The sequence below is a fragment of the Vespula vulgaris genome, chromosome 23 (genome assembly GCF_905475345.1).
Source record: "Vespula vulgaris chromosome 23, iyVesVulg1.1, whole genome shotgun sequence".
Classification (NCBI taxonomy): Eukaryota; Metazoa; Arthropoda; class Insecta; order Hymenoptera; family Vespidae; genus Vespula; species Vespula vulgaris.
In genome coordinates this window covers 2,337,525-2,360,000 of record NC_066608.1, presented here as the reverse complement: position 1 = coordinate 2,360,000, position 22,476 = coordinate 2,337,525, and the positions used below count along the sequence as shown (strand labels likewise).

The 22,476-nt window shown below is 30.0% G+C and overlaps 1 protein-coding gene across 4 annotated transcripts in view; it reads right to left on the bottom strand.

Annotated features, from left to right (window-relative positions):
* LOC127071818 (puratrophin-1-like) overlaps positions 1-21,415 on the bottom strand; it is a 340,266-nt gene extending 318,851 nt beyond the window's left edge. The window contains exons 1-2 of one of the 4 annotated variants that reach the window (XM_051011528.1): positions 2,473-2,983; positions 1-2,186 (exon numbers count right to left, since the gene is read on the bottom strand). The exon at positions 1-2,186 is cut by the window's left edge and continues 822 nt beyond it. Coding sequence is in view for 1 of the 4 variants with exons in the window: in XM_051011526.1 (XP_050867483.1) it covers positions 20,019-20,090 (72 nt within the window). In the remaining 3 variants the exon portion in view is untranslated. Of the gene's footprint in view, positions 2,984-20,018 lie in introns of those variants that run through there. The other 3 variants (XM_051011529.1, XM_051011526.1, XM_051011527.1) reach the window with 3 other exon arrangements.
* Positions 21,416-22,476: the final 1,061 nt, after the last annotated feature.

The window sequence follows — 22,476 nt, the reverse complement described above, 5'->3', positions numbered from 1 at the left end:
TCCTTTTTTCCTTTCTGTCTTTTTAGTCGAAGAAAATTTTAGAAACAAAGATCCTTCGACGTACTAGGAACTCTTCGTTTCCTTCTATCATTTATCTTTTCAAAAGAAAATCATGATTGATTCATACAAGAACGTTCGAGTTATTTCGAGGATACAGTTTCGTAACGAAATCGAAATGAATCATCGTACATCTTGATTAGTTTAGTTTATTCTGTCCTGCATTTTCTTCTTTCCTTTTTGCTCTCTCCTCTCTCTTTATCTCTGTCTATCTATCTTTCACAATCACGATCCTTTTTATAGTTTCCTTTTTCTCGATTTCTTAACTCGAGAAAAATACGCGAAATACACGAATATAATTGTATCGACTCTTCATTTCTCTCCATTTATTCTCTTTCTTTTTCTTTTTTCTTTTATTTTCTTTTCTATCCTTTCGAAAAGTCAAGTTTCTACTTAGATTTACACTCGTTTGTAAATCCTTTTTCCATTATTTAACAACTTTCAATCCAATATCGATTCATCCGATTCAATCCTAGTTTCATCCCTTTCTCTCTCTTTCTTTCTATCTCTGACTTTTTTTTCTAATCCCTTCTATCTTCAATCTCTCGACTTGAAAAGAGAAGGATAAAGAAGATGAAGAAAAAGAAAGTAAAGAAAAAGAAAAGAGAAAAAAATAGAGAAATAATAGAAACACTCCAAGCTTGATTGAACATATTGATGGTTCTCGATTGTCTCATTATTTCATTCCTTCTATTATTTATTTATTAATTCTTATTATTCCTATCTTCTTGAGAAAGAAAAGAAAAGAAAGAAAGAGGAAGATGAAAATAAAGAAAGAATAAAGAAAAACAATCGTCGATTTTCTATCGAGAATTTCGTCGGAGCATCTTCCGACGGAACAGCTTCCAATCTAAATGACTCATATCGCGAATGAATGTCACTAGAATCTTCCTAGGATGTGATTATTATCTCCCAGTTTTATCCGAATCCATCTGGCTAAATTATCGATATCGAGGAAAGGACACCAGCAAAAGAGAAAAAAGAAAAAGAGCAGAATAGATGAGAACACCGTTTTTTTGAAAATTCGATAATTTCTTGCTTTCTTCTTTTTTTTCGATCTTTTCTTTTTCGACAGCTCGACCTCCAATGTCGATGAAATTTTCGATGAAATTCTTACTTTGCGATTGTTTTATTATATTTGTGTAAAGCGATTTCCAACGTGATCCCTTATTACAACTCGAAGTCGAGTATTGGATTGGTAGAAAAACAATTTATGGTGAAGCTGTGCCAACGATGGTAACGATGGTAGTAACGAAAGAGTTTGCATTCTCGGCACGCTGAAATCCTTATTGTTCTCAACTCCTTCGCCCGGGGACACGTGTCCTTGACGCGGACAGCGGCATCCGCCCACCTTGAATGCACCGATGGACGCGGACTCTTTCTCTCTCTCTCTCTCTCTTTCCTTTTCTTTCTCTTTTTCTTTCTCTATTTCTTTCTCTCTGGTGAACGCGCGGGCGCGTTCACTCACTCGCCCCTGACGCCACCGCTTCGAAAGGGATCGGACTGACGACGAAGGTGGATCCGCTTCTACTCTCGAGAGAAAGCCGTTCTGTCGTATATATTTCGTGAGAAACTTTAGATTTCAATTCCAAGCACTTTAATGTCCCATCGAACGGTATATAAATGGAATAAAATTTCAAAATATCATGCGATCTCATTATAAGAAAAATTTCATTGATTGTTCTCTCTCTCTAGATATATATATATGTGTGTGTGTGTGTGTATTTCTTTCTTTTGTTATGTATACGTCTTTTTTACGTATATACGTTTCCACTTCGATTCATTTCTCTGTCATCATCATCATTTTCTTTTCTCTCGATAATATATAATCACGATTTTGTCGATGCTTTCTTGAAATAACGTTCGAAGAGACACTATTGATAGGTCACCGATTCGACGAATACAAACGCACCGATTGCAACACTTAAAACACACTCCGTTCCATCGTTGTTTTTTCTTTTCCCTTTGTTTCTCCTTTTCTTTTTCTTTTTCTTTCTTTTCGAGACACTTAACGATCGATCGACCGTTCTCGGTGGGATGTCCTTAGCTCTAATAAGGAGACCCTTTCCTCACGACCTTTCCAACACCTAAACATATCTTCTTCCGTTTCCGCCCATTCCATTCACTAACTATGAGTTTAATAAAGTCAGTAAAAAAACAATATTAAAGAAAAAGAAAAAGGAAAACGGAGTAAGAGAGAAGAAGAATAAAACAAACGCATAAATTTCGTTCGTTCGTTCCTTTGAAAATATAAAACCGAGAGAAGAAAAAGAATACGAGGAAGGGATCGAACGAGAAAGAGAGAGAGAAAATCGCATAAAGAATGGAAAAGAGATAGAAAGAACAAAATGAAGCGAAAAGAAAAAAAGAAAATGGTCGTCGAATATGAGGCACAGTTATTTGTATCCCACGAACCCACTTTAACTAAACCTCCTTCTATTCCTCTCTTTTTCTATACCAAGAAAAACCTAATATGCACACGTATCAACCCACACGCGTATATAAACGCACACTTATACACACACGGATACACATATACGCGCACGTAAACTCTGTCGACGCGCACGCAACACCACACGACTAACAACTTCACTCACAACGTAGGGTTTTGTTCTTCTATCGACTGACCCCGTTACCAAATGAGAAAAGAGGGTTAAGATGTAATTTATCGTAAACGTACGTAAATTCTTCCTCGATATTTAATACGAATCAGAAACACGCACGTACCTATCTATCTATCTATCTATCTATCTATCTATCTATCTATCTATCTATCTATCTATCTATCTATCTATATACCTATCTACCCACCCACCGACCCACGCGAAACTATAATGATCGTATTTCTCCGTAAAACTTCCTTTATTGCTGGGACAGACGATTGAAAATGGCTGAGAACGGTTGGATCGAGGGCGGCGTACTGTCAAAATATTCGCTGATTTTGCCCAGCCGACGATACCGACAGGGGGAGACCTCCCAAGCGATACGAGCATGCGTGATAATGTTCACTATCTCTATCTTTCTTTCTCTTTCTCTCTCGTTCTCTCTCGTTCTCTCTCGAGAGGTTACCGGCGTAGTCTTCGTCGTCTTCGTTGTCGTCGTCGTCGTCGTCGTCGTCGTCGTTGTGTCGTCGTTGTCGTCATCGTCTTCTTCGTCGTTATGGTTATCATAGTTATCATGGTTATCATGGTTATCATGTCATGGTCGTCATAGTCATCATAGTCGTAATCATTCTTGCCAACATCGATGCAAGGGATGATCGAAATGAAATGTCTCATTCTTTATTAATTCGATCATTTTTTATCAATTTTTTAATTTTTATTTTAGTCTTCCAAGCTAGTTAGCGATCGAAGTTGCTTTCAAGTTTGTTCATTGAAAATTGGAATACTTGCGAGCTTCATCGTTTATTTTTATTATTTAAATATTGTTTTTTTTTGTTCTTTTTCATACGGGTGTGCGTCTTGGAAAAATGAATTCGTGATTATTTCAAAAAGAAACAGAAGAGAAAAAGATTGATTCCTTCTTGTTTTCTTTTAGTGTACAATATCAAAATATTCAGGAGTACAAAACAGTCAGGATTAATTGCGAATTACTTCGGATCGAGTTGAGACGTTCGTTTCTTGAGAAAAAAAAATAGATACTTAATATTTACAGAAAAAGAAAAGAAGAGAAAATCAAGACGAAAGAGAGAAATTTTTCGTTCCTTTCCACAAATGAAAAAATCCATTTCGTTTAAAATATATAAACGTTCGAAGAGTCTCGTATATAGAAAAAATATTTCTCTATACATTCTTGGAAGGATGAGCTAACAAAATTACAAAATGTTTTATTGCAATAACATCCATGATTGACATCGGTGAGCTCAAAGAGTCTGGGACTTTCATATCGACGTTACGTTCTCTACGATGCTATATCACCAATCGAAAAGAAATAAGAGAAATGGAAAGAAGGAGTATCGTGTTTCATTAGGTAAACCCTTGTTCGATTTGGGAGATCGCGAATCGTCATTGATCGCGATGACGTACCGATTTGAATGGTTCTTTTCAAATAAGGACGAAGGAAAAAATGTGCCTTATCAAGCAACGTGGACACCTCTTGTTTCGCTTCGTCACAGAGTAGCCCGTGTTTCCGTGATTTCGTTGTCGTCTTCGTCATACCTTATCCAAGACGATTATTATGTATTCGTGTTAAGTCACGACGCGTGCAAAATCGCATATATTTAAGAGTATAACAAAATTTTTATCCTCGAAATATAGTATCGATGCGCGTGTACTAATCAAAGATAATAAAAAGAGGAAAGAAAAAAAAATTCAACGAACGCTTCAAAAAATTAAATAAATAAATAAATCATGAAAAACGAAAGCAACGTATTGATAATCCCGTGTCGAATTTTTGGGAAGAAAAAAGTAAAATGAAAAAAAAAAAATCATGAAGAACGGAAAAGTAATGTGTTGGAAAATTTTTAAGAAAATAAAGAAAATAAAAAAGAATAGATAAAATAAACAAATGTATAATAATCATTTGAAAAAAAAAAAAAAAAGAAATATTCACCGATCGAATGTCCAATTAAAAGTTTATATATATATATATATGTGTGTGTGTATGTATAGATGCATTTAAACGTGTTCGAGAGACGACTAACGCCATCTCTCAACGTAACTAGGAAGTAGATCATCTCCATTCGTGTTTCATCAGCAATGCAGAACTCGAATAACCCGCATAATTTAAAATATATTTGATTCAAAACATATAAATAATACAATGATGTTATAAGCATAAAATTTATAATTTAATCATTCGTATAAAAAGAAAAAAAAAACAATTGTTCACATTTATCGATCGCAAATGTATCAATACGACGAAGAACCAATTGTTTAAAGATTTTCAAACATTAATAAAAGACGAAGAAAAATTTGTTAACAACTCTTTTTTTCCATGACCATTCCTATCAATATTTCTATCAGATCATTTTACGATTTTATAAAATTAATTATTATTTCTTCCTTTCGTTCTTTCCTTTCTCTTTCCCCCTTTTTTTTTCTTTTTTTAATACTCTTATCTCGAGCCATGTTCGAGTCAAACGATAACAATGTAAGAGTAGTACTTATGAATAATTTTTTAATAAAGATATTAATATTAATCATTGCGTCGTAATGAGTCTAACAAAAAGAACATTTCATCATGTTTCAAAGTATTAAAGTTAAATCGATGCGCTTTTATCGTTTCTCGACATTTCCATAGAAAATTAATATTATTCGATATCTTGTTAACATATACATAAAATATTCCTGAAACGTATATACGTGTATATATATATATATGTATGTATGTGTGTCTGTGTATGTACATATCACGAATCGATGTCCATATCAGTTATATTGTATAATACATACACCGCACCCCTATTGCATATTAATCGCTTTATAATCGAGCTACCTCTTACGCTTCTATCATTAACGGACGTTAATCGGCCAATTGTCAGTGAACGACACAACGAACAATACCATTTACATCTATGTATATGGACTATACCATACTCAGAGATAAATAATGACGTAATGAACATCTTCTTCCAACGATGACTAATCCTTCGACTTTGCTTTGTTATTCCCATCTAATCTATAATAACCAGGATTTATAACGTTATCAATCATTTTCTTTTTATTTATCATTATCGTTATGATATAATGATTGAAAAAAGGAAAAATGATTGAAAGGGAAAAATAAAAAAAAAAAGAGAGAGAAAAAACATTCAAATGTTATTATTGTTATTGTCTTCGATTATTATTAATATTGTTGTTGTTGTTGTTGTTATTATTATTCAATGCATTATAAATTATATTATATAATGTAATGTTAATTTGAAAGAAGTGATTAGTATCTTTATAATATTACAAATTATGTAATGTGATTCTATAAATTTATTAAATCAATATCATATAAATTTGATGATATCGTTTGTTTATTATATATTCTGTGATGTGAATTGAAAGAGGAATTTTTATTAAAAATTTCTACTTAAAATTTTAACGTATGTATAGTCGAATGAAGGTTTGTAAAAATTAGTAAATGTTATAGTATATATAAATACGTGTGTATGTGTGTAAATCATGTACTATAATAAAAGTTTAGATATATAATTAAAAAAACTATTATGACATCTCCATCTCTTTCTGTTTCTTAAATAAAAAAAAAAAAAAAAAGAAAAGAAAAGAAAAGAAAATATGAACTAAATTATAACTACAAAAAATATATAATTTAAAATTAAACTAAAATATAAATTAAAAAAAAAGAAAAGAGAATTATTATTATTATCGATCGTTAAACTATATATCAATTACATAATCTTTGTCAAACATCAACAAAATTCAAACCGTAGTTGATAATAAAAATAAAATAAAAAGAAAAAAAAAGAAATAAAGTATGAGAATCGTATAACCGAAAATAATTAAATAAAAACCAAGGAAACAAGTGTTTTAATTCATTTGCCCACTGTTGTCACTCTGTTGAAAATAACTCGTGTGAATACCGACTTTAATAACATTATAGATTAAAGATACGAATTTCTTATGATCCTTTTGGTCGTTCAGGAAAATATCCGTTATGTTTGCATAATTACGTATGAGATTATATCTAAAAACGTACTCTTTGAAAAAGTAAAAAAAAAAAAAAAAAGAGAGAAAGAAAGAGAGGGAGAGAGAAAAAAATGATTATCGAAGCTACGCACACACATTTTAATTACGGGAATATGGGAGAAAAAAAAAGAAAAGAAAAAAGAAAATAATTAAAGACTATTAATACTAACTTTCAACATAATAATCGAGTACTTGTGACTATTAAATAATAGCTCATAAAATTCTCTTAAATACTCTCTTCGTGCATAGATCTACCTAGTTATATCCTTTAAAAAGAATTCGTGTCATTTATTTTCACATGAGAAAAGAAAAAAAAAAAAAGAAAAAAAAGAAAAAGAAAGATTCAAACGCGTGCATTGAAACACACATTTTGACTTTCACACTTTGTTCCGAATTTCTTTTCTTTCTTTTTCTTTTTATTTATTTTTAATCGCTTCGATTATTAAAATCAAGGATAATTCATATTCAAGTGATTATCTGTTTCTATCATCGATTATTATTTCTATCATCGATTATTAAAATCAAGAATAATTTATATTTATTTATCTGTTAAGTATGCGTACATACGTGTGCATGTACACATATATATCAATGTACTAAAGAATAAAAATATAAACCATTCCTTTCCCTCTAATGATGGTATGAATTTAAGACAATGGCCATTCTCAATGTGAAATTGCCTTAATTACGATTACATTTTTTTACTTGTTGTTTGTACTACTGACAAAGCTATGGAATTTCCGTTCTTCTAAACGAAGGTTTCTCTTTAAATATCTAAATAATGTAGGGAAAAAAATTCTGAAATGAGAGAGAGAAAGAGAGATATGGAAAAAATTACAAAAATGAAAATGGATTATAGTGAAACAATATTTGGATTATTCAATATTTAGATTATAATATAACTTTTCTTTAAATATATATATATATATATATATATATATATATATATATACATATGCTTTTTCTCTTTCACATAATTATATAAAAAAATTATTTACATCAATCTGATTTCTCATTGTTTGCAAACATTTCTCGAGTATATCTACATTATGCAATCGTTCTTTTATCTAAACCGACGTTAAGTAACATAAAGAACTTAGAGACTGAATAAAAAAAATTATATAGACGAAAGTCATGTCTCGTTATAATAATTACGAGTTCAGAAAAAAAAATATATATATATATTAAAACAAATCTTAAAACGACCTTGAAAACGTCCATAGTTTTGTTACGAAAATTTATTTTTTACCAAAATTTGTCTTCCACGAGGTATTTAAATGTCTCTGATTAAAAAAAAAAAAAGAATACCCTATATATTTATATACAATAGTCCCTAAATTCCTCGCTAACAAATAACTTAAGAACATGGCGTCTAAAGAACGAAACGTAAGCAAGAAAGAACGAAGATATTATTCCACGTTCGAATCGTATAACACTATATCATCAAAAACGATATATACACTTATCATCTCGTACAATGAAATTCTGTCGAGTAAGTATAAACTTATGACACGTATAACGACTTATGATTACACTATAACGAAATATTTGATGATACGTCTATTCTGTGATTACGATAATAACCATAAGAATAGATTGTTCATTTTTCGTCTTAAAACTACAACGAAATTTTTTTTCTCGTGCCTGACAATAATAACAAAAGAGAAAAAAAAAGAGATAGAGAAAAGATCAGATTAAAAAATTTCCAAAAATTCTACAATAATTTACAGAAATATATAAGTCCACGACGATTACGTGAACTCGTAAAATTAAAAAAAAAAAAAAAGGAATCAAAAATACAAAAATACAAAAAAGTCCTATATACGATCGATACATTTTTCTGAAAGGGACACTTGCTTTCACTCGTCATAGCTCGTCTTTGTCAAAATCGTACATAGAAACTGTATGAACGAGATTAACGTGTAACGAAACAATACGACGTTTAATCGAGGCAACGAAGCGTGAACTAAGTACCGAGACATCGTAAAGAAAAAAGAAAGAAAGCATCGATAGTGAATAAAAGAGAGAAAGAGAGAATAAGAAAAACAAAAAGTATAAGAGAGAAAGAGGACACTCTTTCGTTTTTCAAATGGAATTTGCATGTTGAACCTTTCGAAAATCGTATAAAAAAAAAAAAAAAAGAAAAGAGAATGGTTCTTCTAAAGTATGCGCGTCTCTCTAGAAAAGTAAGTATAATACATTAACTCGATTAATTAGAAGCGAAAGTAAGTGAAATTGTGTGCATTGTAATAGCAACTTTGTCGACGTCCACGTGCGCATGCGCAGGCGCATGCGCACATGTGCACACACATCGTACAAGAATACTAGTTACAACGATGGACGGATGGACAAAGAAAGGCGGCACTCTTTGAATCTTCTTTCGAATCTTTGTACACAATGAATCTTTGTACTCGTTTAACTGGTAGATTAATAATCCGTATCTGTTCATTAAATTCCTCATGGCGACATGAATGCTTTTTCTTCTTTGTCTTTTTGTTTTTTTTTTTTTTTTCATCGGCTTACTTATGTTATCTGATATTATCTCTTTGATTTCTAGATCTTTACAATGAAGAAAATATCAATGCATGTATGCATTAGTCAATGTTAAGTAAGCAATGTTTTTTTTTCTCTTTTTTCTTTCTTTTCTTTTCTTTTCTTTTCTTTTTTTATGTAACGAAGATTACGGTATCTCAGATGTTACGTACAAGCTCGTTACTTTCGATTTTATTTTATTAAGAAAAAGAAAAGATTATTAATGTATGCATATATTGATAATAATGTTTGTACGCTAATGAGGATTAGTATAGTTTATTATATGTGATATATATACTTTCGCTTCTATTTTACGATCAAAAATTATCGATTTACGTTTGTTATATTCGTGTGTGACGAAAATGTAAAAGGGCCGACGATTATATCAGTTTTCTCGTCATTACGATTAATAAACTAATGAGATCTGAAGAGCGTTATGTGTGTATGAGAGAAAAAGAGAGAGAAAGAATTAAAAAATTGATAATCAATTGTTAATTATTTTATAAAAACTCCACGTAATATCAGATATATCACGTGTAGTATTAATAGATATTTATCTTTTTGTAGATAAAACGAAGAAAACAAAAATTTACTATTACTTCGATAACATTCTACAACATGCTACTTCGATTAGATAATAAAATAATTTCGTGTCTTTTTAAATATTATAAGAGAAAGAAAAAGAAAAAAAAACGAACGAACGAACGAACGAACGAACAAGAAAGAAAAAAATACAAATCCTAAGAACGCTTCAAACGAAACTGTTCGCGAAAGAAAAAGAAAAAAAAAAGAGAAAAAGAAATGCAAAATTGCACGAATCAGTTATCCTTCGAAGAAATCAGAGATTAAGCTCGCAATAGTAATTATTTACAAATAATCATAAAGATAATAGAAAACTAACACGTCATTATCGGCTTAATCGCATCTTTATTACATAGCAACATTATCGTCCAAACAATGACACTTAGCTCTAGGATAAATATAGAGAGGATAACGTGTGACTGATTGATGGAAAGGGAAACTCGAACTACGACTAAAGCGAAGAGAATATATCCCTTCTGTGCACCATTAATGGACACCTAGGATAGATAGGTATAGGTACCTATGTACATCTAACGTCTCTCCTTGTCATTACGGTCGATCCGTTAAGTAGATTGTCGCAAATGGCGCGAATCCGACATTTCAACGTTTCCAACAGCATGCACACACTTACGTCTCTCTCTCTCTCTCTCTCTCTCTCTCTCTCTTACGTATATACAGAAGGAGAGAGAAAGAGAGAGACATATACACAAACTCGTAATCGTAAATTTCTACCTATATTATATTCGATGTGATATCAAACGTATAAAATGTGAGACCATTCGCTTATAACTGTTTCTCTTTGATTCCTTTAACACTTCGATTTCAACAAACATTTTACACTTAGAAAGTTTATAAATAGACCGTGCAAATAATTTCCCATTTAGACAGAATTTATTTATTATTAAATTGTTAACTGATATATATATATATATATATGTATGTATGTATGTATGTATGTATTTATGTATGTATGTATAGGAATTTTCATTTGAAAAAACATCTATAAATCTTTTCTAAACATGTTAGTCTATTATGTTTGAAAATACGCATTTTTTGTTTCAATATATTCAAGTGTATCCAATTAATAAATAATTTTTTATTCGTGGAATCAATAAATTGATAATTATACGAGTTAATTTTATAAAATATATCTTCTAATCTCTTCTAAATGCATTAGCATAACTTACGTTCTACAACACTTATATACTTTCTTTCAAACTCCAAGACTCGAGTTTTATTCGATTGATTAATCGTTTCTGATTTAATTAATTATTATATTACAAATTGATGGTAATATACGAGCTCATTTCCAAACACGTCTATAAATCTTTTCTAATTATCCTAGACTATTAATTCTGAAACATGCATTTTCTATTTCAATAACTTTATATTCAATTAATAAATATTTTTTAATCCAATGAATCAATAAATTATAAATTGATATTTATACCAGTATATTTTTAAAAATGTATCTTCTAATCTCTTCTAAACGCATGAAGCAAACACCTGATATATATTTATATTTTTGCAAACTCTAAGAATAATTTTTTTTATTCAATTGATTAATAGCTTCTAATTTAATTAATCTATAAATAATAAATTGATAGATATACAAGAGTTAATTTCGAAGAAAAAAGACTCATTTTTTTTTAAACGGGCTAGCTCATATTCTAATCTATATACGTATATTCTTTTTGTAGGTCCAAAAAAAAAAGAGATAGTTCTTAATTAAATCGCGATAAAAATTAATTATGAAATTATGACATAATTAGACGTACGAGTCAGATTTGAAAAGAAAAAAGAAAGAAAAAGAAAATGAGATCTTTTAAAATCTTTTCTAAAAACGTTTCTAGCTTACGTTCTAAAACACGCCATTTCGACATCCAAGAATAGTCGAAAGATCGTTAACAACTTAGCGTGTGAATCACGATAAAAGATAGATCTGTCTTAAAGATTTCACGTTGGTTATACCATATATATATGTATGTATATATATATATATATATATATATATATATATATATATAATTTATACTTTCCAGTGCACATCTGGAATACATTCGGTTCAGATAATCTCTTTCGTCATTGTCTCTCTCTCTCTCTCTTTCTTTACATTCAACTGGATCAATATAAAAATAAATACTTACGCCATTTCAAAAGACTTATAATTAATATTCCTCAAATGAAATTCATTCATTATAAAAACACTTGTAATCATTCTTATATATGTATATAAAAAAAAATCATAGACGTGTCAATGATCTTTATAACTAACACACACACACATATATATATATAAATTTATTTCTTTTATTTTATTATTTACTTATATTATAATTATAATTACAGTTACCATTATTATAATTACTACAATTATAATAATTATATTTATATAATAATTATTATTATATATAAATATTTATATATAACATATTTAAAAGCTTCATTCTTCAAATACATCACCACGTCGCGTCTAATACGCTAAAGCGAAGCACACAAAGTACACAGAGAGAATAAGAAGGAGAAAAAGAGAAAGAGAAAGAGAGAGAGAGAGAGAGAGAGAGAGAGAGAGAGAGAGAGAGAGAGAGAGAGAGAGAGAGAGCGCAATGCACCTCTCTCAACGCATTCTCTCGAACCAAGGACTTATTTCACTTGGCTAATCGGATTTGCAACGGCCATGAACGTCAACAATGACAATTAGCGATCGATCGATCAATCTGTCCACCCACATACATACAAACATACATATATACATACATACACACATACGTACGTTCTCGCAACCGCATTTCAACGATGTATATATGTATTTATGCATGTATGCATGCATGTATGTATCTCTATGTTCGATCGACATACCGTCAAAGTCGTACAAAGAGGCCGAACGAATCATTTCCGATGTGGACGTTCGATTGAAAAGACAAGAAAAAACAAAAAAAAAATAATAATAAAAATAAAAATATAAAAAGAAAATCCCATCCCCCGAAAAAAAAAATAAACAAAAAGAAAAGAAAGAAAGAAAAACAAATCATTAGTTTCTGTCGTAAATATTAGTTTCAACGTCAATCGCATTTATCGACATTATCTCTCTCCCCTTTCTTTCTTTGTCTCACTTTCTCTCTCTTTCTTTCTTTCTTTCTATCGTTCTTCTTTCACCGCGGTAATAATAAAAACTTTAAAACCCGTCGCTTTCGTTCGAATAAACGAAAGGGAACTCGTCGATCGTTAAATCGTAATCATATGCAGAAACAGTACAACGTGACGAACAAATGGCGGCCACGAGAGTGGAATGGGAAATCGAAATAGACCGGAAACGCCCACGCACGGGCATGGTTGTACTTCTCTTGGTGTGTTAAACTCATAACAATACATATACATATATACATACATACATACATACATACATGCATACATATATACGTATACACGTACGTGCATATATATATATATATATATATATATATATATAACACAATATATACACATATGTTTGTTTGTTGTGTGTATGCATATGCGTGTGTGATGGTTAACACAAAGATAGAGAAGAAGAAGAAGAAAGAGAGGAAGAGAGTACGAGTACTGTAACTTGGTCGGTTTTGCAGGGCTACCTAAGAGAGAAAGAGAAAGAGAAAGAGAAAGAGAAAGGGAAAGAGAAAGAGAAAGAAGTGGTAGTAGAGAGCGACATAGAGAGAACGAAATATAGGAGAAAGGGTGGCAGCCGTATTTATCACTGGAAGATCCCGAAGAGCATGCACAATACGAGCCAATGTATAAGACAGAAAGAGAAAGAGAGAGAAAGAGAGAGGAAGAGAGAGAATAAGAGAAAGATAGAATGAAAGAGAAAGAGAGAGAGAAAGAGAGAGTCTCGAAGAACGAGACGCGATGTGGTGCAGGTAGATTTATGGTGGGTGGAAAGAGAAAGAGTGAGAGAGAGAGAGAGAGAGAGAGAGAGAGAGATGAGAGAAAGAGTGAGAGAAAGAAAGAGAGAGAGAGAGAGAGAGTAAAATAAGAGAGAGAGGAGAAGAGCATGTTTGTGTCGCAGGTCAGACGTGGTTCACGGTCACAGAGACCAGCAGCGCCGGACCATCGGACTAACCTAACGTAAGCTTATTCTCCTGCGACCGCAAACTAAATTGCACCTTTTCCTTCTCTCTCTTACTTTCTGCCTCTCTCTCTCTCTCTCTCTCTCTCTCTCTCTCTCTCTCTCTCTCTCTCTCTCTCACTCTCTTTCTCTCTCTTTCTCCCTTCTTCCTTCTTTCCTTTCTCCAACATTTCTCCTCCTTCTTTTCTTCTACGTTAACACATCGCCCAGCAAAAACATTTTCTTTCTCGTATAATGTGTTTTATATTATTTTGGAAATAATTAGGTAATTGTGTGCACCTGTAATTATTGGGACTATCAAGAAATTTTGCGCGTGTGTGTTCTACGTTTATCGTTCAATTATTTATATCACGATGTATCGTTTTAATTGGAATGAAAAAATTCCGATGTTTTCGTTAGGACGAAAAGAAATTGTTACACGTTATTGATTAAATATTGTATTAAAGGAATAAAACAATGTTGTTTTCTTTATATTACTCCTTTTTTTTGGTTTGTTTTGTTTTATATATATGTAGATTTAAGATATCGAGGTAATATGTACTTTTATAGATCCTTTTTAGATAAACCTTTTTTCAAAGCGTCGAGATTGTCCGAACGAAAGGTCATCATTGTTATCACCTATTAACGATTAGAATCGAAGTTCGTAACTAATGCATTGTATGAGACACGAGATATCACGTGATCGTTTTATCAAAATAACAATTCAAGGACTTCTACGTGGAATTGTTAATATTATTAATAGTAATTATGAATATTTTCTTTTTATTTGTAAGGAGAACATATCTTTCTAATGATGATTTAAATAAATAATACAAAAAATATCAAGTTTATTCGAAAGGTCATCATCATTTATTACCGATTAGAATCAAAGTTCTTAATTAATGCATTCTATGAAGCACGAGATACCACGTGATCTGTTTGATGAATCATTTTATCAAATAAAAACCAATGAACTTGCATCGAAATGAAAAAAAAAAAGAATAGTTACTACCTTGTTAATTAAGTATTATAAAAAAAATAAATAAATAAATAAATAAAAACAATACGAAGATGTACGATTTACTTTTACACCTGAGAAACGTAGATAATAAAAAAATTTATATACATTTTTTTTTTTTTTACATAAGAAAGAAAAAAAAACGAAAAGAAAATGAAAAGAAAAAAAAAAAAGATAAATTTAATATATCAAAATACAAACATATTAACGTATCAACGTATCGAAATACAAACGTAATTTCCAACGATTTATAAATGATTTCTATAAAAATGAATGATAAAATAAACGATAAAATATTACAGTATCAAGTTCACTCGAATAATCATCCTTATAACGTTCTATTATCTATTACTGATTAGAATCAAAAGTTTAAAGTTAATACATAATGTGAAAGATGATATTATCTCGTGATCTGTCTGCAATGCGTTGACCTCCGTATATACATACATACATACATACATACATACATACATACATACATACATACATACATACATACATACATACATACATACATACATACATACATATAGGTACATACATACGCGTATATATATGCACTAAGCATTATGAAAGGCTCGCATTAAATTTATTAAGACACCGATGTTCCAGCCCTGGTATGACGACCCTACGATATTATTATTATTATTATTATTATTATTATTATTATTATCCCTAGCACGTTACCCAGCTTGCTTTTTAACCATTGATTGGATAATGATGCAAAGGCGTGGTATATTTATTTCGTAATAGAAACCTAGTGTCCTCTCTCTCTCTCTCTCTCTCTCTCTCTCTCTCTCTCTCTATCTATCTCTCTCATTCTTCATCTCTCTCTCTTTTCTTCTATATCTTTCTCTCTCTCTCTTTCTCTCTAAACCAAAAAGGATCTTTCATGTTATGTATATATAAATATATACACTTGCGTACGTAGCTCTTTTTTAACTGTTTTTTTTATTTTATTATTATTATTTTTTTTTGGAAATGTCTGTTATATACCTCTCGTGAATTGTCATTTCTCGTAATTGACTTTACGATCGTTGCTAGTATCGATTCATCGATTCATCAAGTTACCTATATATACAACTGCATATACGAATGCAACGAATTTATGTACATACTATTACGTTAGTATATTCGCGAGTTCAAGAGAGAACTTTAATTCTTTTTGAAAATAGATCGGATGCGTCTCGCGAATACAGCAATATTGAAAATTGCATTAGCATAAGACGCTCGTTTAATAAGTCACTTGTTCCCGATATATATATATATATATATGAATGTATGTATGTATGTATATATAAATGTGTGTATATACGCGTGAGCTTTCAGAGATTAACTGTTCACGTAAATCAATTTAATTTAATTAATCTGATTATTTCTTTTTTCTTTAATCCTATGATAATGACGTGTAACTTTGAAATTACACATTTAAAAAATACAGATACGTGTGTATGTGTGTGTAATGTATACGTAACTTAATTTAAAAGTTACGTACTACTTAAAAGAAAAATATAAATACATAAGTACGATACTTCAGTTACACGACATTTAAAATATAAAAATAACTAAGTATAGACTTTAAAGTTAAAAATAACATTTAAAAAACGTACAGACAGATAAGATATATAGATACGTAGTTTACTTAAAATATAAGAGATATACCTATACATACATACAAACACACATATATATATATAAGTTTTATTTCATTTTATCATAAAATTAATTGCACAATATTAATCACCACTTTAGTTCCGAAATTTGTCACGTATTTTAATCTTAAATTACAAGATAGTATAACATAATTACAGTAATAAATATAAACAATATTACAACATTCGTATTATATATAACTGCGTCTATAAAGACAATTAAATTATAGATTGTAAATATAATTTAAGGGTACTAAATAACGAGAAAGATAGAGGAAAAAAATGAAAGAGAAAGAAAGAAAGAAAGAAAGAAAGAAAGAATGAGATATAAAATAAAATGGAATCGAACGAAAACTACATTGTTATACGTTCTATCGTTAATTTACAAACGTTTCGAGTTAACCTATAAAGTATATAAACGTTCGTGAGGTTCGAGGGTCGATTATATAAATTCTTTTATTTTTCATGATTCGATCGATTCTAACAATACTCTATAAATCGAATTAGCTGGCAGAATAAGGTATCATAAAAAATAAACTTGCCACACCAAAGAACGTTTCGAGTAATTATCCAATTACGGTGATCGCGCGCGAACGCGCGAGCGCACACCCAACTGTTAGTCGCAGTCTAATAATTGTACTTTGTTCTTATGGATGTGATCAAACGAATTCGACCTTCGTATTAATACACACGTCTGTTTGTTTTTCTATTTGTTTGTGGAAATAAATGTGAATATGAATGTGAATATGAATGTGAATATGAATGGGTATATGTATGAAGATCGTATTACCGATTTTCCAAAGATCTATATCAAGAGAAAGAAAGCAAAGGAAGAAAGAAATAAGAGAAAATATATTCGACAATAGATCATATATATACATGAAAAATTACCGAGGTGGATCCACGATATTAACCAATTAACATTTTCAATTAATCACGTCACGAAGAATAATAATAAAATACCGGTACTTTCTAACAGCACGCTCTGGATAAAATTACATCTTTCTTTGCGATTTTTTTTTTCTTCCTTTTCCTTCCTTTTTATTCTTTTTTCTTTTACATTTTATCTTCACGGTAGATACTTCGAAAATAATGATTTATCGATCGTTAAACAAGATAAATATATATATATATATATACACAAACACAATTGTGAAGTCAGGAAAGTATCTACACGAGTAAAAAATTTTTAAACGCTTGTATTTCGTAATCGAAAAAAATAGGAAAAAAAAATAGGAAAAAAAAAAGAAAAGAAATTAGCTCTAGAAGTCAAAAAAAAATCGACTTTTAAAATAGAAACATTTTTGTGACCCCCATATCCTTTACTTTATCGTTTTAAACGAACATTTCTTTTTTTTTTATATTATACAGGTATACATAGATACATACATAGACAATATATATTTTTATTGTTGCACTCGCTCGAGTTGCATAATCTATTCGAGTCTGTTCGCGATGAGACGAGAGATATAACTCTGGATCGTAAAATACCGACCTTGAGAATTACGATCCAACCTTATACATATATACATACATACATCATACATACATACAACATACGTACGTACATACGTACATATATATATATGTATATACTATATACGTACGATATATATACCTATACATATGTACCTTTATCTTTTAGCCTCGAGCAGTAATGAAAAAGTCGTTGCGCTTTTTAACATACCAAGAGAGAAAAACTGAATGAATACGTTCGAAAGAGATCTTCGTGTTTCAATTTTTCTAACTCATTTTCGATAACGCGTTCCTTTCAAATGCTTACTCTCCTTTTACTTTATGCTGAGGAATAATTTTATGTGAAGGAAATATATACTATAAAAGATGAAGTCTATATAGTCTGCAATATCGATATACTGGGTGAGAATTTAAATAAAAATTAAAAACAAGAAAAGGGTGATATAATCAATAACTTCTGTCATACATTTCTTTTTATCTTTAAACGACGTGTCAGAAAAAAAAAACAAAGAGAGAGAGAGAGAGAGAGAGAGAGAGAGAGAGAGAAATGAAAAGAAGTTACTTGGTGAGTTTGTAAATTTTGTCGTGACGTCAAACATAATGATCGATTCGATCAATTTTACTTTTTTACGACTCGTACTTTATATAAATATAAAAATTTCATCTCTAGTATATGTATATATATGTCAATTATATATAATTACTATATATATTTATATATTTATGTATGTAATATTAACATGCGTATTATTAATAAATATAAATATTAAATAATTATAATTAGCGTGTATTAGTAGATATTAATTGAATTAAAAAGAAATGTGTGTGCGTATAAAATAATTGAAAAAATATGATTTAATGGAATATAACGATACACGTAAATACTTATACAACTAACCTTATATATAGATATTAACATTAAATATAAGATATATACGTTAATAAGATAAGCTAGCATGTATGTGTATATAATTAGCCGTAACTAATATAAACTAAATAATTAAGTAATTAAATATAATTTAATTAATTAATGACTCACTAATTGAATACGAAGAGAACCATTCTTAAAAAGCAAAAGTATATGTTAATTAATATTAAATTAAAATCATTATTTCCTTTTTCTTTTTTTTTTTTTTTAAATCAAAATTCGCACGTTTCTTCAACAAAAATATAAAAGTAGCGTGAATTATGAATTATGAGCAGTCAACGTAACTTATTAGCTTTCGCTATCGGAGAAAAAAAGAGGAATTTTTTTTTTCATCTATAAATTTGCGACACGAATTAATTCTACAAAATAGAAATCGTGAATGCATCATGCTTATATTAAATACAAACGCGAATTTTTTTTTTTTTTATATATTCTTTGTTACGAGTTTTAGTAAGCAAATTAATCAAATAATATACGAATAACGTTGATCGAATAGATATAAATAAAAAGTATCTACGAATATGCATTTTTATATATACCTATATATATATATATCTATATATACGAAAAAGAAATTCAAAAAATTTTTACATTTTTTGTCATTGACGAGTTTGCTATTTAAATTAATCTAATAAAATATGGATAAGGTATGCAGATATATAAATAATAATTATTTACAAACATATACGTACATATAAATATGTAAATATACATATATATATATGTATACGTACGTATATATAAATATAAATAATAAATACTTATAAAATATATATGCATATAGAAACATATACATAGATGATATAAATAGAAAAAAGTAATAATTATTTATATAAAAAAAAAAAAAAAGAAATCCACATACATGCGTGTGTGTGTGCATGTATATATACTTTATAAAAACAAATAATAATTATATAAAAACACATATGAATATAAGAATGCATAGACATCCAAAACATACACATATTGAACGAATATTGAAAATAGAATTAATATCTATTAGCAAAAGTGATAATCAAAGATGATACATCAATATAACAAAGGACAAACTACTCACCAATGGATTTCTGACGCCAAAGCGAACTTTGTAATACTTCTTAACGAAGACGCGCCAAAGAACGTAAGCCATGATGACGAAAATGATTATCGTCCTTTCTTCTTTCGTTTTTTCTGTAGTTTTATTTCTATTTCTTTTTTTTTATCCCTTCTCCGTTTATTTTTCTTCTTCTTCTTCTTTTTTTTATTTATTTTATTTTTTTCTTTTATTTTTTTTTCTTTTCTTTTATTCGCACTTTCGATTCAATGATAAACGAAGAAAGAATCTATTCGTCCTTTTTCTCTTTCTCTTTCTCTTTCTCCTCCTCCTCCTCCACCTCCTCCACCTCTTCTTCCTCGTCCTCGTCCTCGTCTTTTTCTTCTTCTTCTTCTTCTTCTTCTTCGTCTTCGAGGCAGTTTCTTAACCTCGAATTCTTCTCTCTGTGCAAACATCGGTCACCACCACCACGTGTGTACGTAGTTCCTCTTCCTTTTCGATTCGACGTAACGAAATTCGACGACGATATATCCCGACATGTCGATCGATCGTACACACCACTAAATGCACCTTGACAATAACACTTATATGTATATTCTAACGAGATAGAACTTTTAATGCTTCCGACGAAACAACGAAACATTTATTTCTAATCTGACAACATTTTTAACGGCTCACTATTTATTATTATTATTATTGTTATTATTATTATTACTGTTATTATTATTATAGAGAATAATTCAATTTATTTACCGACGATTATCGACCGCGCAAGATTTCAGCCAATAAAAAGAAACTTGCGTTGTCCTTAAAAAAAAAAAAAGAAGTATGTACTACCTTATCGAAATATTTAGGCACAAATGTAAAAACGGTTTTAGCACGGTCTATATCTTTCTCTATCTCTATCTTCCTTTCTCGGTCTCTCTTTCGCGAAATTCGGACCAATCACGTGCGTCCTTGGTCCAATAGGACACTCTCTCACGATGACGTATTTGCAACCGTTAACGAATTTAACCGTTTTATCGAAGCACTTCAAATTGTAAAACGATATATGTAATGTTCACGTATTTCAAACTGTCCGATATGAAAGTACTTTTTTTTTGAGGGGAATTTTCAAAAACGAAATCGACGAAATCGATGAAGTTAAAATCATTCGTTAACATCGAATTCGATCGATGTTAACATTTTTTCGTATTTAATTCGTTCGACCATTCCGACGATCGATCAATTCGATTGAATTTATTTGATTGATCAATTTGTCTATTGACATTTTTTTTCTAATCGTCGATCAATAATGTCAATAACATCGTCCTAAACGACGCGTAAACGAGAAACGCGCGAAAATTCAAAGAATCCAGCAAACGGCGAGACAGTTCGGATCCTGACTCGTACGACCGCCACCATTCGCTGCCGAAGTATAACTGACACGATACACGCAATATAACCGTCGGTCTAGACGCTCGGAACGACGGAACGGAACGAACGAATCGGAACGATACGTGCCTTCCTGAATCGTTGATTGGACGAATGCATCTGCAAAACGATTATATTCGAACGTTACGTTATATTTCAAAATAAATCATTATTCGATTGTTATTTTTTGAAATGTATGTATTTAATAGATATATATATATATATATGTTTATGATTATTCGTAGCAACATTTTATATTATTATATATTATATATATATATATGTTATATGATTTAATAAAAATAAGAAATCGTTATACATTTTTTTTTTAATGGAAAAGAAAATTTGTCGGTTGATTGAACGAAAAGAAATATTAAACTTCGTTGAATCGAAATATATTAAGCGATAGTTTGTAGATACTTATGTATAACGTTTACACATGTATTTATAGTTATATATTATTGATACATATTAATAAAATAAAGAAAAGTCTTTTATATAATTCCTTGTTTTCCAAGATTTCCATCAATCAAATCTAAGGTTATAAACATTTGGAAATATCATATTTCATGAAAAATACATAATATATCTGTAAATCAACGTATAATCCTATAATATTATCTGTTACGTCGTGATTGAATACCTATCAAAAATAAATGATCACATATTGTAATATAAACATTATTGTTGTTACGATACATAAACAAGCTATTATATCGAACTTTCTTTTTTTTAATTTCACGAAATCTTATCGTAGCAGAGTCAATCGACGAACAGAATTTACAGAATTTAATTATCTCGCATATTAATACTCGTGATATATAAAAATAATAATAATAATAAAAGAGAAAAAAAAAAGAAGATTACAAACTTTTCTATATATAATACGAAGATGGTATATCATATAATGTGGAATAAGAAAGAAAAAGATAGGACTATCTACATATATTCAGCTGTATGCGTAAAGTAAGCAGAGCCAAGCAAGCAATAGGCTCCCATCATACACCCCCTTCCCTTCACCCCTCCCTACCCCTGTACGTACAAGCTATCCAGCTTGTTTACATTTGCT